Raw genomic sequence first — 16,882 nt, forward strand, 5'->3', positions numbered from 1 at the left:
ATTGTATAATGATCGGGCAATGCATTGAATATTTTGGCACCTATGAACCTAAAATTTCTTTGTCCAAATTCAGAGACCGTGGTAAACCCCATAGTTTCTTATTTATAGCTATAATAAATTACTTATAATTATTTTTTAAATTTATAAAATAAATAAATCTATTTATAAACAAAAGTGTTTTTAATTATTAATAAAACCACCAAGAATGGTTAAAACTTATTGTATAATAAAAAATATAAAAAAATACTGTGTTGTTTGGATCATTTTACCTTCATGCAAGAAATTATAAAAATAACAGATATTTCAAAAGAGACTAAGAAATAATTATTGTCATACTATTAACAAATTACAATAGGGATGGAGAATACCTTCATATAAGGATGTTGTAATATGTTAATATAAGCAGCTCCCCAGGGAGTTGAATCCAGTCCTTGTCTACAAAGATTTGGACAAACTCAAAATATTGTTGATAAATTACCTGGTCCATGAAGAAGTATAGAAATTGAAAAAATAACATTTTCAGGCTTTGCCTAGTATGTAGATGAAATAATTCAATTAGATGAATCTCACCCGCATAAATAAAGGTTTCAGCTCTTTAACTTCACAAACATCAACAGATGAAAGAATTGAAGGAATATGGATGTTCAAATATAGGCAGAATGGTGAATGTTACACAGTGTGTAAAGTGGCCACTTAAACCAGCCATTGACAGGTCATAAGCTCTGTAGATGCCTAGACTTCCATATTACCTTCTCTTAAATGTTCTTCATCTCTGTTGTAATATATTAATATAAACAGCTCCCCAGGGAGTTGAATCCAGTCCTTGTCTACAAAAATTTGGACAAACTCAAAATATTGTTTAAAAACACAGTTTAATTAAAAAAAAAATTCAATGAAAATTGTAAATGCCTTGACATCCAAATTCCCTTATTTAAGGTATTCTCCATCCCTGTTGTAATTTGTTAATCTTAATGACTCCCGAGGGGGTGAAATCCAGTCTTTTGTCTACGAACATTTGGACAAACTCAAATATTGTATTGTCATACTACTTATTATTAGGGAATGTGAAAGATTAGACATTTAATCATCAGCATTCCATGTCCCCGATTGGAGCATATAACTTCCACAAAGAGCTAGTTTTGTATATAAACTGCCGACGAACAGTCAGCAGCGGACGTCCGGGGCTTTTATTCCAAACGCTCTCATAAAAACAGCTTTTATAGCGCGTATTTACATACAAAATACGCGCTATAAAAGTGTTTTCTACGGCTTGTAAAGTAGGCTCTCAAGAGGTATCCGCGGTGTATGGCCCAGCCAACGTTGTCATCTCCGCTCGATGACATTACTCCGATTAATTTGCTGTATCCTTTCTCTTGTTTCTTAATTAAATTACTTGCCTTATAAAAACACAGTATTTTTCTTCAAAGATTTGCTGAAAAATCAAATGTTATCAATATGCTTTTGATAAATTCATTAGATGATACTCTTTGCTCCAGGTAAATAATGAGAGCAGAAGGTACGTATTTTTTTATGTTAAAATTTGGTTAAATAAATTTATGAGTATAATCGATAATACAAATTTAGTATGTTACATTATTTTCATGAGTGACATCTATTGTAAAATAAAAGAACTAATGTTATATTAAATTTATACAAATTTTATCCAAAGAAAAAAGTACAATAAAGTTGAACGACATGATTGTATTTAGTGTGCATAGTAGTTTTTTGTTCGGTGTACAGATGGCGCTAAATAAAATATTTTAATGCCAGAATTTGACTAGATTCGATCGGCAGCCGTTTTGTATCTTAGTTAGATACCTACGCTACAGCGAATGAGTACTCGGAGATTTATTTACTTATTATAATTTGTAACTGCATATAACTTATCTCAGGCCAACGTTATCATGTTTTAGTATAAGGCCCTAATCAAGGGGAAAAAAACTATTTGCTACTGAAGATTTGCCGATAGAACCCAAACTAGGCTTTTACAAGAGAAATGACCTATTATTGGCTGCTTTAAGTGATCAGATTACACACTGTACTATTGATATTCCATTCTGGCCATCAGCATTGACAGGTTAATTGTAAGAAAACCTCATTTATGCGAGTATAGCCTATAGTTGCAATAAAATAAATAATAATAAAAAAAAAAAATTATCCTAGGATGACAAAATTGAAAACATATCTTTGGCCTCATTTCTCCAATGACCCCGTCTTTGTAGATAAGAGGCTTTAAGTTTACAACGGTTTAAACGAGCACTAAATAAATATAGTCCAGGTCTTGTCTTGATGCCCCTTATGTTTGTCAATGCTTTAAAAAAAAACTATTGTTTTGTTGTAAAATTAAAACTCTATAAATGGACAATGTCTGTCAATAAATAAATAAATAACAAATAAATAATAAATAATAAATAAATAAGTAATAAATAAATAATAAATAAATAATAAATAAATAATAAATAAATAATAAATAAATAATAAATAAATAATAAATAAATAATAAATTAATAATAAATAAATAATAAATAAATAATAAATAAATAATAAATAAATAATAAATAAATAATAAATAAATAATAAATAAATAATAAATAAATAATAAATAAATAATAAATAAATAATAAATAAATAATAAATAAATAATAAATAAATTATAAATAAATAATAAATAAATAATAAATAAATAATAAATAAATAATAAATAAATAATAAATAAATTATAAATAAATAATAAATAAATAATAAATAAATAATAAATAAATTATAAATAAATAATAAATAAATAAATAATAAATAAATTATAAATAAATTATAAATAAATAATAAATAAATAATAAATAAATAATAAATAAATAATAAATAAATAATAAATAAATAATAAATAAATAATAAATAAATTATAAATAAATAATAAATAAATAATAAATAAATAATAAATAAATAATAAATAAATAATAAATAAATAATAAATTAATAATAAATAAATAATAAATAAATCATAAATAAATAATAAATAAATAATAAATAAATAATAAATAAATAATAAATAAATAATAAATAAATAATAAATAAATAAATAATAAATAAATTATAAATAAATAATAAATAAATAATAAATTAATAATAAATAAATAATAAATTAATAATAAATAAATAATAAATAAATAATAAATAAATAATAAATATAAAAAAATTAATAATAAATAAATAATAAATAAATAATAAATTAATAATAAATACATGATAAATAAATAAATAATAAATAAATAAGTAAGAAATAAATAGTAAATAAATAAATAAAATATGTTTTTAATCGCCATTACTTATTTTTTTTTTTTAAATAATGTACTAACATTATTAGAAAATCTATTAAGATGTAGCCAAAGAATAAATAATAGTGTTTAAAAATCAAAACTCGCGCAGAGACACACGCTTTTTTTTCTTAATTTGTTTCAATCTAATTCATTTTTGGGATTTTGGATAAAAAGGGTGATATTTATTATTTATTTAGCGCAACGTTAATGTTTTATTATTTGCCCTTTTTTAAATTAAAAATATCTATCGTATTTTTTACCATTGGTGATTTTTTTATGTACGCCGTCCATATACTGGTCTCGCCTTTGTGAGTTTTTTTGTTTGTTCATGTGATAGTATATTTTTATATGATGATGATGATGATGACTATTAAACTAAGAAATATATTTGAAAAAACTTATATCGCGCTATCAGCGCTATGACTTTTTAATGTTTTATATTACTGAAATTACTTCACATATAGCGTCATAGGTTCTCTTTCGCTTATTCTCGGTCAGTTCTGCCGATTGGTCCGTTTATGGTAAGCAAACCAGATATCTTTCACAGCTCTCTTATCATTGGTTGATTTATATGAACTAGTGACGTCGTTAAAAGTAGTTCGTTTTTATTTAAATATTTTTTCCTACATTTTTAAGTAGCTTTGCCGTACAATTTAACGCTCTAATTTTTACCGCGAAAGAAAACCTTTTTTGTATCTAATTTCCCGTAGGGCTGAAGTTGCTCGCAAGGAAGATTGGCAAACTAAAAACATCATTGGTAACAATTTGTCAGAATTGTCGGTTGTCGGGAATTGAACCCGAAACCTCATGCATGTAACCACTACATGAGGATATGTTTTTTGGTTCCTACGAAAAATATTTATTAGTCGCCTTTAATTGAAAATATAAATTATTACATAGTAATACATTCAAGTTTCCTCTCAAACATAACCATTATACACGCTTCACGTCTAATGATGGCTTGGTAGTACCAAAAGTATGTAATAAATATGGAAATAGAATTCTCAAATATTTAGTACCTAGAATTTTTAATTTATTACCAAAAGAACTTAAATTTAACTCACATTGTAACAAGAGCAAAATAAGAGAGTGGCTACTCGATCAAGAGTTTATATATGAATAGTAGCTTAGGTGTAAATATTTTATTTTTTCATATATTTTCTTGTATTTAAAAAATAAATTTAAATATTATTATTTGTATAAACATGTTTATTCTGATCTTTCCGGCTGTTAATTTTTATATGTTATTCATTGTTTTTATAAATGTAAATAATATTATTAAGTCAGTATAAATATAATCTTCACCAACAAGCTACAAAAAGTGGCTTGGTGGGATTTTAGTTTTAGTAAAAATATAACAAGTGAAATTTTTTTAAACTGTAAAAATGTATAATTATGCTATTAAATCAAAATAAAAAAAATAAAAAAAATAAAATATTAAAATTGCAATAAATACTCATTTCATATCATTTAATGACTATTAAACTCAAGTCAAAAGATGATTGAGATTTCAATTACTGAAAATTATTAATTATAAATGTATCCTATCTTGTCGTTTAGATCATATGATTTTGTAAATGTTTATATAAAGAAGAAAATAAAACAAACAAGTTTCAGTCAATAAATAAATAATTGATATTTATTACATAAACCTATTTTTACCCTGGTATGGCGTTTTATACATTTTGTTTAAAAAATTGTGATAAACCACTTTACTTTTGAGTTATACATTGACCTGTTTCAGGGTTACTTTAATCTCGCCAATAAAAAGGTATTGGAAATTCCAAACGAAACATTTCCTGTATTCTAAATTATGAATTTTAAGTCCTTTCTTGGTATAATCGTTAAAATTTGTATAGTAAATGAACATTGTAATATTTAAAACTAATTTTACAAATGTGAGAAATAGTGGATTTTCAAAATTACAACGTATACAATAATAAATAAAAAAAAATGGATTTTTTATGATGCATGAATATTAAATTTTTAATGTAAAATCTTTTTCATTTTACTCAGCAATTTTATTTTTACTATGGTGAAAGTGTATTGAAGATTTTTTTTCATGTTAATCAATTAATGTTCTGACGAAGTGATGGGTTGGTAAATATGTCTCGAAATCGGTAGACCAAGTAGTTAAATGCTGACATTTATTAACATCACTTTGTTTTTTTTTAAACAACATTTTTTTAAATATTTTTTTAATTTACTACGAATTTAGCTTGCATATCGCACACCGCATCTAAGTATGCTTTATATTATAAGGTAAAGTATGTCTTTTTGTTGCCGAACTAGAAACGATACCCAAAAGAGCTCTCTGTGACCTGATAGTCTTAGTAAAAAGACGATCCAGAAATTAATAACATACACTTAATTTTATTCAGATTAAGAGAGGAGTGAATTTTTGAATGCCTTGAATTGAATTGAAACACATTCAAACTAGCGAAATAATTATGTGATTGAAACTTTCAAAAGCCTAAAAAATACATTCGGAAGCCACCAGATCTGTGACTCCGACAGGATCAATAAAAATAACACGGATTGTGATAAAAAAATTGCGTAGGTATTCAAAAAGAAGATAGGACAGGTATAAACGACAGTGTAATAATACATTAAAGTATGACTCAAATTCATTCTAATTAAATTCATCTTCAGCAGTCTCAATATATTTCATTACTGGTATTTTTTTTCGATGCAATGGTCTTTTTATTTTACGCCTTCTTTTAGTTTCCTGGTTTAATTTAAACTCGTCGAGTTTATGATTTTCAAATTCAAACTGTTCTTCGGGCAAATAAAAGTTAGCGGGTGAGGCTTGCGTGTCTTGAAACTGGTTGTTATATTCATTGGCTTGTTGATGGACATTAAGATTCTGGAAATTGGCATCAGACGGAACGTGTGGAATAAAACTGTTATGTTCTTTGAAGCCTTGGCTCGGTCTATCATTACTGTTGAAAAATTTAACGTCTTGTAATGAAGGGCGATCATCCAGATTATGATATTCTTCAAGAGTTGGAACGGCATCTTGAGCGAATTCCACATGAGTTGGTTGATGAGAATTTGGATTGTGGAAGTCATTATAGTGGTGATGAGTATGAGAATCAATGAATTTATGATCTTCATGTTCTTGATTAAACTCTGGATGCTTTTTGAAACTTTCATGATGAACTATTCTGGGTGGAACGTGTTCATTTTTATACCCGTCATTAACGTAGATGACTTTCTTTTCGTATTTGTCGTTGAAGATTCCATTTCTCATTAGGGTGAAGATAGCACCACCCAAAGCTATCTGGTTGAAGATTGAAGACCCGATGATCACCATCTTCATGGCAGGAAGTATAAATGGAAGAATTGCTGACATGATGAGGGGCGGAATAAGGAGGAATGGAACAATTTCGTAGAAGAGTTTTGACTTTGATCCTCTCGGGAGTTGAAGATTTTGATCTGAAAATATAACACATAAAAATTAGTTTAATTCATCTTTAAAAACGTGGTATTAATGTTTCTAAATATTCATATCAGTTCTTAAATACAAGAATTATTTTTCTGAGCTTTTATCCAATTTCTCACAAAAAATGACTTGATACTCATGGATAGTAAAAAAAAAAATTAAAACAAAAACAAAATTCGGTTGAATCATATTAAAAAATAATTTACTAATACTGCATAACGATATACATATGAATAAATAAATAAAACGTGGCGTGAAAAAAAACATTTGTGGAAATCACAAACATTACGCAGAATAATAAATGTTGCTCAGTCTGAAAAGTGATCAATCAAAACAGCCAACGACAAACTTTGTAATTGCCTAGGTTTTCTCATAATTTTCTGATAAGTAATTACTTAATCTTAACATTTCTTCGTCTCGACATCATTTTATTTCATTTAAAATGTTATCATTTACATTACATACATTTATCATTTTTTATTAATCATAATACTTTAACGAAGCCGAAAATTCTTTGTAAAATTACAATTCTTTTTTAAGTTTATTTCCGATAGATTAAGTAATAGAAATACGATTAAAATACCAATAAGTTTATTTTTCGGGTGATACCGTGTGTGATGGATTTGTTCTACAACGTGTTGTGTGTTGGAACAAGTCCAACACACATGGTATCACCCAAAAAAGAAACATATTGATAACTGCGACCGTGACAACCTTCGCACCGATAAAATAAATAGTTTCTTCTAAAGATATCCCAAGGAAGGAGCTTAAACGTCTAAACATAATTGTCATTATATTACAATTTATTTTATTCTTTCAAAATTACACTCGTTTAAATATAAATGAACTTATTAAGGTTTTTTAGGCCGTGCCCGTGTCAAGCCATAATAATTAATAATAAAAAATACAGAGCAAAATTCATAAAATAAAATTATAATGAAATGTAATGCAATAGAATAACAATCCAGAAAAAAAGATGTATTGAATATTAAATAATAAATAATCAAATTTCAAAGAAGACAATGTGAAAAAAATCAGATATAAATATTAAATTACAAATTATACAGATTAAGATTAATACATAATCAATTATACAAATAATAGTATCGTTGAAATCAATATTTTTTAAAATTTAAAAACATAATTGAAATGATAATTGAGATATGGTTTCTAGAAACTCACTCTATACTGTAGAAAGAAATGAGAGTAATAAATAATATGTCAAATATCAGTAAGTACTGAATTCAATAATACAAAAATATACAATGTGTTTTTTAAACCCTGTCACATCCGAAACCACAATGATCAGTATAGGCAAGAAGACATATTAGCATATTTAAAAAAATATTTAGTACAAAGATTAAAAAAATAAAAAAAAATAAAAAAAAACAAATGGTTGCTTACTTCTGCAGGGGAGAAGTGAGGGGAGCGTGGCGCAGTATCAGACTCCCCCCTCCCCCTCCTCGTTTCTGCCCTGCAGAAGTAAGCAACCATTTGCTTTTTTTGGTATTTTATTTTTAAAAATTTTACTCGTTCTAAAAAAATATTTTTATGTGCCAATATGTCATCTTGCTCATACTGATCATCGTGGTTTCGGATGTGACAGGGTTTAACGAACCCCTGTATATCGAAAAAACATAAAAATATCAAGATATATAAAAAGCAAATAAGGGTATGGAAGGAAAGTAGATTAGTCAATTTCCGCTAATCTCGAACATTAAGAAGATTGACAACCTAGTCCCTATCGATGTGCAGCAACCAATTGCCAACAGTTCTCTTAAATGCATCGGTAACTGTGGAGATCTTTATGGCTGCCGAAAGTTGATTAAAAATTTTAAGATCCAGGAATGTAAAATTTCTTTAAGCTAGCTTTGAGTGAGTGGTAGGGCCAAAGTAATTAATCCTAGCCGCTGATCGCGTCTGTATGTTTTGCTGTATCCTGACTTTATCTGCAGGTTTCCAGACGTTCAACAATGTGGTTACAAACCATGCAACAAGAATTTAAAGAATGTGGAAGTGTAATGGCAAGGGCGTTTGCCTGCCATGCAAGAGGTCTCGGGTTTTATTCCCGACATGGTTGATGTGAAATATTTATTCCAAAGAGTGTTTCAACACTAGAAAATTTCATAGTCCCTGGTCTAGCGCTAAAACGTAAGACTGATCATCTTTCTTTCATGTTACAAAAATGATCAAGATACGCTGCGATTGGTGTACCAATGCAGCGCCCTATGCACCATTCGGTGCGGAAAGGGAATGAAGAAGAAGAAAGATGTTCAAAGGTAATGGTCAGCGCGTTTTCCTATCATGCATGAAGTCTCGGGTTCGATTCCCGACATAATTGATACAAAATATTCATTCAAAAGGGTGTTTCAACTCTAAAATACTTCATAGTTCCCGGACTGGCACCTGAATCGCACAACATTTTATTGAGTAAAAGTAATCATTTTACGATGCATCAGAGGCGTGTGGTGAGATTTTTGGTTCATCATCATTATCATTTTAACTTTCCATACTAAATGGTGCATAGGTTATTGCATTGGTACACCAATCGCAGCGTATCTTGATCATTTTTTTTACGCTTCAGATACCAGTCTAGAGATTATGAAATATTCCAGTATAAAAACATCCTTTTGAATAATATTTCATTTCAACCATGTCGGGAATCAAATCCGAGACCTCTTGCATGATAAGCAAATAAGCTGACCGTTACACCACGAGGCCGATTTTTGGTTAGGGAAGCAATATGTACATACATACCCAAAAAGTTCAAAAATCTATACAGTTCAGTATAATGCTAATTTTTCGAATAAGTTTTTAAACAAAAGATACGATTTTTTTTAATTCAAGCGATTTTTTGCTCTTATAATACCACGGTAGTCATATTCAGCGTTCATAGTCAAAATTTGGTTGTGTCAAGCGATTTTAGTCCTTAATTTGTGAGTGGATCCATTCACCGTTGTTCGAGCGATGGCGGAATGTGCTAAGACCACCATAAGTGCTGCAATTATAAAATTTTGTTTTATGTTTAGGTTTATATGGTAGAATTGGCTCTGCACTATGTAGCCATTTTTACTGGAGTAAAAATAATTTTTTTTTTTTTTTTTTTATAAAAAAGAAATATTTGCGTTATGATTTACCCAAATATTTAATTTTGAGGGCCATTTTCAACGAGTTGTAAATAACTCACTATTAGAAAATGGAATCAAGTTGAGGTAAAGTGGGATTCGAACCACGGAACTTTGGTCCGTGAGTCCGAGACACTAGCCACAGGACCACAACCCGATCATAATAAAAATATATAAAAATAAACACAGTACAGCATAACGAGATAATGAATTTGGATCGGCTTTTTTGAATTGGATCCAGAGATCATTTAAAATATGGACTTCGCAGGCGCGGACTTTGAATTTAAATACCATGGACCTCTCCTCTATGGATCTGTATGAATTTGCGCACAAGCGCAGTTAGCTCTTGCCCGCAGCAAGGAATGGGTACGTAGGTACTGGAGGTGTTCTCGTCACATTTAGAAATTGGATTCATTTGTTTGTCGATTCCGTCACAGATCGTTGCATTTAACGACAAATCAACATTATTATTTGTTCATTGTAATAAACTATTTCATGTATACTTTTTTAAAAATCATTATGATTTTTATTTTTTTTTGTTTTTTTACAATAAACATAATAATAAAACAGAGTTTTCAAAAAATAAAGGATAATTACATATCAATGAAATACATATTAATAGAAAAATAGTAAACGAAAAATCCCACAAGTGCATGGCCTGTTCGTGGGTATACAAGAAAATGTTAATGAATTTTTGCTCATGTAATAAATAATGGACAGTTATAATATTTTTGTTAACTTATGTGTTATGAAAGAAAAAGTAAAATATTCTGTAAAAGATAATATGGTATTTTTTTTATAGTAATTAAAAAAGGAAATAAAAAATATTTTTTAAAAAAAACACAATAATATTCCTTATCATTAAAGGGCAACAAAATAAATCGTAGCAAAAAAGAGTTCATATCTTCAGTTTGAATCCAGGATAGTGCATGTTTTTTTTAAAAGAAGGAAAATTTTGAAAGTCTGTAATCAATAAAATATTATCAGTAAAAAAAGAATTAAAAATTTTTGGGCCTATAAAATATGCATGTCTCTGTGCGAGCTTCGTTTTACAATGTGGTATTTCTAACACACGATTCCTTCATATTTAAAAGCACTGTTGCGGTAAAATTTAGGGAACCAATAATTACATTACAAAATTACATATACAATAACCAGCTTTGATATAAGATAAGAATAACCCAATTAGCCTGTATTTTAGAAGCATGTTAGCAGGTAGGAAACATTTTTTGCCACTTCCGGGAATTGAATCCGCCAAACCCAGTTTCACAGTCATCCGTCTAACGAATTACGTCACGGCGCTTGTCATTAAAGTAAGTATTGATTGGTGATATTTTTAACGATAAATATTTAAGATATGTTTAAAAGATACTGTTATCTTGTTATGTTGAGATACAGAACAAATAAAAGATATTGAAAAAATAAAATAAATTTGATATTGATTATTTAAAGTACAACTGCGTGATTATTATCAATGAGGATGTTCATTGGTTTTTAATTTTTTTTAAATATTTATTAATGGGCCATTAAACTAAGCCAAAAGATATTCATTTTTATGCATCGTATTATCAGCGCTATGATTTTTTAAAGTTTTGTGTTTTCTACGATGTGTTGCCGTGATTGAGGGGTTGGCTTTCCGGTAACTGGAAATGTATCACAACACTCTGTCATTGGTTGATTTCGGAGAACTTGTGACGTCGTTCAAAGAAGTTCATTTTTATGAAAATCATTTTTTTAAAAAAATATATTGACTATCCAGAAACTTCGCCATCAAATACCTAATTCTAATTTTTACAGAGCATAAGCAAACATTTTCACTATAAAATTTTCCGTTGCACTAAACTTCCTCCTTGTAATATCATATTAAAGCTGTTTTTTAATCTCTTGTGTGGATATGATGTCATATGAGTCCACATAAGGGAAAATACGAGATATATCTTTCTTATTTTTTAAATATAATGAAGTCGTATTTTACCATTCAGACCCAAATTATTTTTTTTTATATTTTTTTTTTGGAAAAAGAAATATTTGCGTTCTTATGATTTACCCAAATATTTAATTTTGAGGGCCATTTTGAACGAGTTGTAAATAGCTCACTATTAGAAAATGGAATCGAGTTGGGGTAGAGTGGGATTCGAACCACGGACCTTTGGTCCGTGAGCCCAAGACACTAGCCACAGGACCACAACCGGATTCATATATTTTTTAGTTTCTACTAATAAAACATACCACACATTACATGTAAAACATAATATAGTCTCAGGACTGCTACCTACCTGCTAAACCTTCTTTACCCCCTAGAGAGTGATTGATTTGAGGGTTTTTATAAATTTTGCATGCGATTACACTTCGCTTCATATTTGGCCACATTGATGATTAATCGTAAAATAAATAAAACAGTAAACATAATGTTGTTCATTTCGAAAACTATTGCAACCTTAAGCACCCAAAACACTAAATTAAGTTGAATCGATAAAACCGTTTTAGTTTTTTTTCCATTTTTCAGTTTTACATATCATTCGATGTTTGATTTAATTCTAAAACTAAAAATACGAGTAGTTTATTTTCAAACAAATAATTATTTTTGTAAATGGTCAATTTACATTGGTCAGTAACAAACTAACTAAGTTGAGTGTGTCATTCAAAGCGTAAAATTATGTTATTTACGAGGCAAGTCACCAAGATGACTTTGAAAAAAATTGTGAAAACCGTTATTATTTGTAGTTATTGAAAAACAGCGGAGTGAGTTTTAATATAACCTCAACAACATAAATCACTAAAAGCAGATAGAATTCATTGTCAGCTTTGGCAGTTATGTATATTTTTTTAAGTATGACATTTTTCTTCCTAAAAACAAAATTTTGTTTGTGTTTAAGTATTTGAATCATTATTCATTTATTTGTTCACTTAAATACAGTTTATTAGACATAAGTCCCAACTTCATGGGACTAAAAGTCCTGCTTTAGGTTGGGACGATCAATTAGTTGACACAGACACATGAGTTTATCATCACAAATATTTTATAGAATCAGAAACACAACAATATTAAATAAAAAAAACAAATATATGGCTCATCAATATGGTAAACAGTAAGCTCAAACATTCAGAAAATCATTTAGGCGTTTTCCACTTAAATCCTCCCCCTGAAGAAAATCCACTGCTTAACTCATCTCTTGAAAATAGTTTTTGTCCTTGCTTAATACGCTCTTTCAAAATATTGAACACTCTCGGAGCGATAAAGGAGAGAATCATGAATCAATAAACATGTTAGAAAACACATTTTAAAAACAAAGCTGTTTTATTAAATTTATAATGATGAATTACCACAAAGTAAGTGCTTTAAATATAAATTGTATATTATTATATTAATTATTAATATTTTTCGTTTTTTTTAAATGTCGAAATGATAAAAAATACCTTTTCGTAAATCTAGTTGTATAGAGCCGTCTCGCTGCGGAATCAAATCCAAATCAATCCCTGGTCTCAAAACAAGTTTGATCCTTTTGTTCTCCACAAATCCTTGAATTTGATTGATCAAAATAGCATCTAACTCACTATTAGACACAGTTTTATAATCCTCCCATTTAAAATTCTTTAAAATCTCAGTCTGTATATCATCGAAAACAATTGACACATTATTATCTTCCCTTATTAAAGTTTTCACCCTTTCTATTCTTCTTATTAAAAATATTTTTAAACATTCTTCGACACCTTTGTTATCGACACAACCACTAATAACAGGCCAAACAGCCATTGAAATGCCGTGTTTGGGATGATTTTTAGGAATTTTAGTTTTTTTTATGTCTTCACTTGAGTGTCTTTTGATGGCGTTGATATCATGCGATCTTAACGAATTGTTAAGAAAAACATTTGAATTGTGTGTTGTTATTTTATTTTGTGCATTATGGAGTCCGTGTTCACTGTATTTCGACGAGTATTTCGCGCCTACAACGAGAGTCGAGCAAAAAGTTAGCACCAAGTATTTTGTGATTATCGGGGTTGAGACCCCTATCGAACTGGGCGCCATTTTGTCCAAGCCATTAGGATTTCGTGATGCCGTGATCACAAGGTATTCGGTCGACGTAAGACCGGTACAGATACGATCCAGTTAACTCGGCGCTAAGCTGGGGACTGGGTTACTGAGAAAATGTATCTGTTAGTTTCATCACAGCAAAAGGAAATAAACTTACCGGCAGCAGCAATGAGCGCACACAACTTTCCCGACCAATGAATTCCTCGTAGAGATGCAACGGAAATATGATTGATTTATTTTTTGATCGTTTAATTTATATGTTAAATATGTTTTATATTCGCAATAAACTGCTTTCAATTGATTACATTTTTGATTTCATTGTTCGGATAATTTGCACTTTTTTCAAATTTCAACTATTTTCAAAAAGTGCTGTCATGAATTTACTTACAGTGTAACCATTTATTTTATTATATTTTAATTTATTGCCATACCGAGACACGCGAATTTAATTACAACAATATATGCTGATACCATATCAGATAATTGACTTGGTGGTCTATTGGTCATTGTGTTTACCTACCATACCGGAGAGATTTCGGGTTCATGGTTTATTTTTATTTTATTTCATTTTATTTTATTCAGAAAACATACAGTCATACATAATAAGTATTAAAAACAACAACTTTTTAACATAAAAAGACCAATCAAGTTTTCATAAATTATGCAAAAGATATAAACATTGAATATGACAAAAAAATAAAAAATAAATAAGAATTTCAAGTGAGAAAAGAATAATTGTTGACATTTGCGTTTTCCACGGAGGTGATAAATAAAAATACCGAATGTACACTCCGACCCATCCACGCACACACATGAACGCACATATAAAACATACACAAACATATACACAATACTGAGTCCATTATAATTTCTACGGGTACGTCTAATGAATGAATTCGAGGTATAATTGTTTTTACAAGTTGGTACATAAAAAAGAGAATTTAATCTAGTATAGCGAAGAGAAAAACGGAAACCAATGTTTTGTAAAAGATACGGCGAATCAACTTTATTATTGAGAATTGTGAAAAGAAAAATTAAATCACATGTAAGGCGCCTTTTTTGTAGTGATTCTATATTAAAATTGATCAAAGATGCGCCGTAATCATTTTCAATGTTGCCAAAACGATATTCCAGGCCCTTATAAATTTCTTTTGAATGTTTTCAATTTGATTAATATATACATTATACTGAGGGGACCATACTAATGAAGCGAATTCGACTTGACTTCGCACATAAGTATAGTAAAGAAGAATGAATTACAATGAATTATTGTTTTTTTTTCCTTTGCTTACATTTCATAATCCCTGGACTGAAGCGAAAGATTAATTATCTTACTTATTGAGATTCACTGCCATTGGTAAATCAATGCAGAGCACTTTGGACCAATCAGTACGTAAAACAGAATGGTGATAAAATATGACCAAATTGAAACGAAAATGGATATTTGATTGGTTCAAATATATTTTCATCTATCGTTAGTGGCCATAAGAGGAATAAAAACTTGAGGGACTACACACATTACAATCAGATAAACATTGGCTGCATATCAGTAAAGATAAGAAACACTTTTATTAGATAATATTATAAGTGGAACACCTAGAATTCAATAAGTATCATGGACGCATACATTATTATGTTTACGATGATAAATTTTATCTATTTATTTGAATAATTTTCACGCATGGGTAATATGTTTTATACACCTAAATAATATTTTATAACATTCACTTACTAAACTGTTGTATAAAGCAGTGATAAACTCGAAAAGCTTTGAAAAATAAGCTGTTTTATTACGAGGCTAATGTTTATCAGATAGTATTCTGAGTGTAAGAAATAATGCATATGAAAAGTAAGGACAAAAAGGGTTTATAAACAAATCGTAGGATTTGATGCATGCGGAAAGCATGGGAGCTCCTACTCAATTGGAAGTCAACAGAAGAAAACGATGTTGTGCGTTGATGTTGCATTTATTACATGACGAATAATTACAATATATGTTTAAAAACGTTTTACGTTAGTATTTAACCATATGAGTATTGAACTACCTTTTTTTTCTGGAGTGGCTATCCATCATGGACACCCAGTCTTTCTGACTGGGTAGTGCCAGACTCGAACCGGCTAAAACCCTCCGTCTTCTTTTGCGGGCCAGTCCCTACCTTGCGGTCTACCCGGGTCCGCAAAATTGGTCAGAATAACATATTTCTATCTTGTTGCACAGGCACTTGTACAGACAGGAAGAGGTGCCAATCTCATTTCATTTATTTCCTTCATTGACATAATGGACTACATGAAGGTCTCACTGAGTTCCATGCTTCCTATGACTGCAACATATAGTCAACAATGTTATCTACATCAATATTTCGGACCATTTGGGAGCTTAACGCTTCCCGCTCCCCGCTCCATTTGGCACCGGCAAACAGGGTATGTTCCGCATCATCGGTTACTGTCTTGCGGTACATGCATGCCTCAGTCAGTATTGAACTATCTGACTTGGACAACATGCTTGAACTGACTGCATAACTGAGGGCCTTAATACTTATATATTGTCCAGTATTCACTTTACTTCCTAGTTGGAACTTGAGTTCCTGTGCTATTTCCGTGGCTGACAACGATTTTGATATCCGTTCATGTAAGCACATTTTCATTAGTTATTTGACTCTTAAGCTAGGGTTTCCTAGGACAGCGGTGCCCGTATCTTAACGGCCGTAGTGAACGGTGATGCGGTGGACAGCCGTCGTAGTGGTGACTAGAGAGTGGTTTTATTTTTTAACGGTGTTATCAACACCATTTTTATAGGAAACCACTCTCTAGTCACCGTTACGACGGCTGTCAACCGCGTTTATGTTCACTACGGCCGTTAAAATACGGGCACCGCTGTCCTAGGAAATCCGAGCTTTAGTCTAAACATTGTTGTAAGTTTTTTATGAGTTACCCATTTTCGCGAGTTATTTATGATCTCTGTTGC

At 29.7% G+C, this 16,882-nt stretch overlaps 1 protein-coding gene across 1 annotated transcript; it reads right to left on the reverse strand.

Moving 5' to 3' along the window:
- Positions 1–4,925: 4,925 nt before the first annotated feature.
- LOC148272153 (uncharacterized) lies at positions 4,926–14,076 on the reverse strand. The gene is made up of 2 exons (XM_088240452.1): positions 13,302–14,076; positions 4,926–6,752 (listed from the first exon to the last, which is right to left on the reverse strand). The coding sequence occupies exons 1-2, from the start codon at positions 13,909–13,911 to the stop codon at positions 5,947–5,949; spliced, it is 1,416 nt and encodes a 471-aa protein (XP_088096578.1). The 5' UTR covers positions 13,912–14,076; the 3' UTR covers positions 4,926–5,946.
- Positions 14,077–16,882: the final 2,806 nt, after the last annotated feature.

Source organism: Micrasema longulum, unplaced genomic scaffold (genome assembly GCF_059751315.1).
Source record: "Micrasema longulum isolate JH-2025_06_02 unplaced genomic scaffold, ASM5975131v1 h1tg002458l, whole genome shotgun sequence".
Classification (NCBI taxonomy): Eukaryota; Metazoa; Arthropoda; class Insecta; order Trichoptera; family Brachycentridae; genus Micrasema; species Micrasema longulum.

Coding starts and splice junctions, on each gene's coding strand:
- LOC148272153 (XM_088240452.1), bottom strand. CDS start 13,911: ATGGCGCCCAGTTCGATAGGGGTCTCAACCCCGATAATCACAAAATAC. Junction 6,753..13,301: donor ACAACTAGATTTACGAAAAG/GTATTTTTTATC, acceptor TTATATTTTCAG/ATCAAAATCTTCAACTCCCG.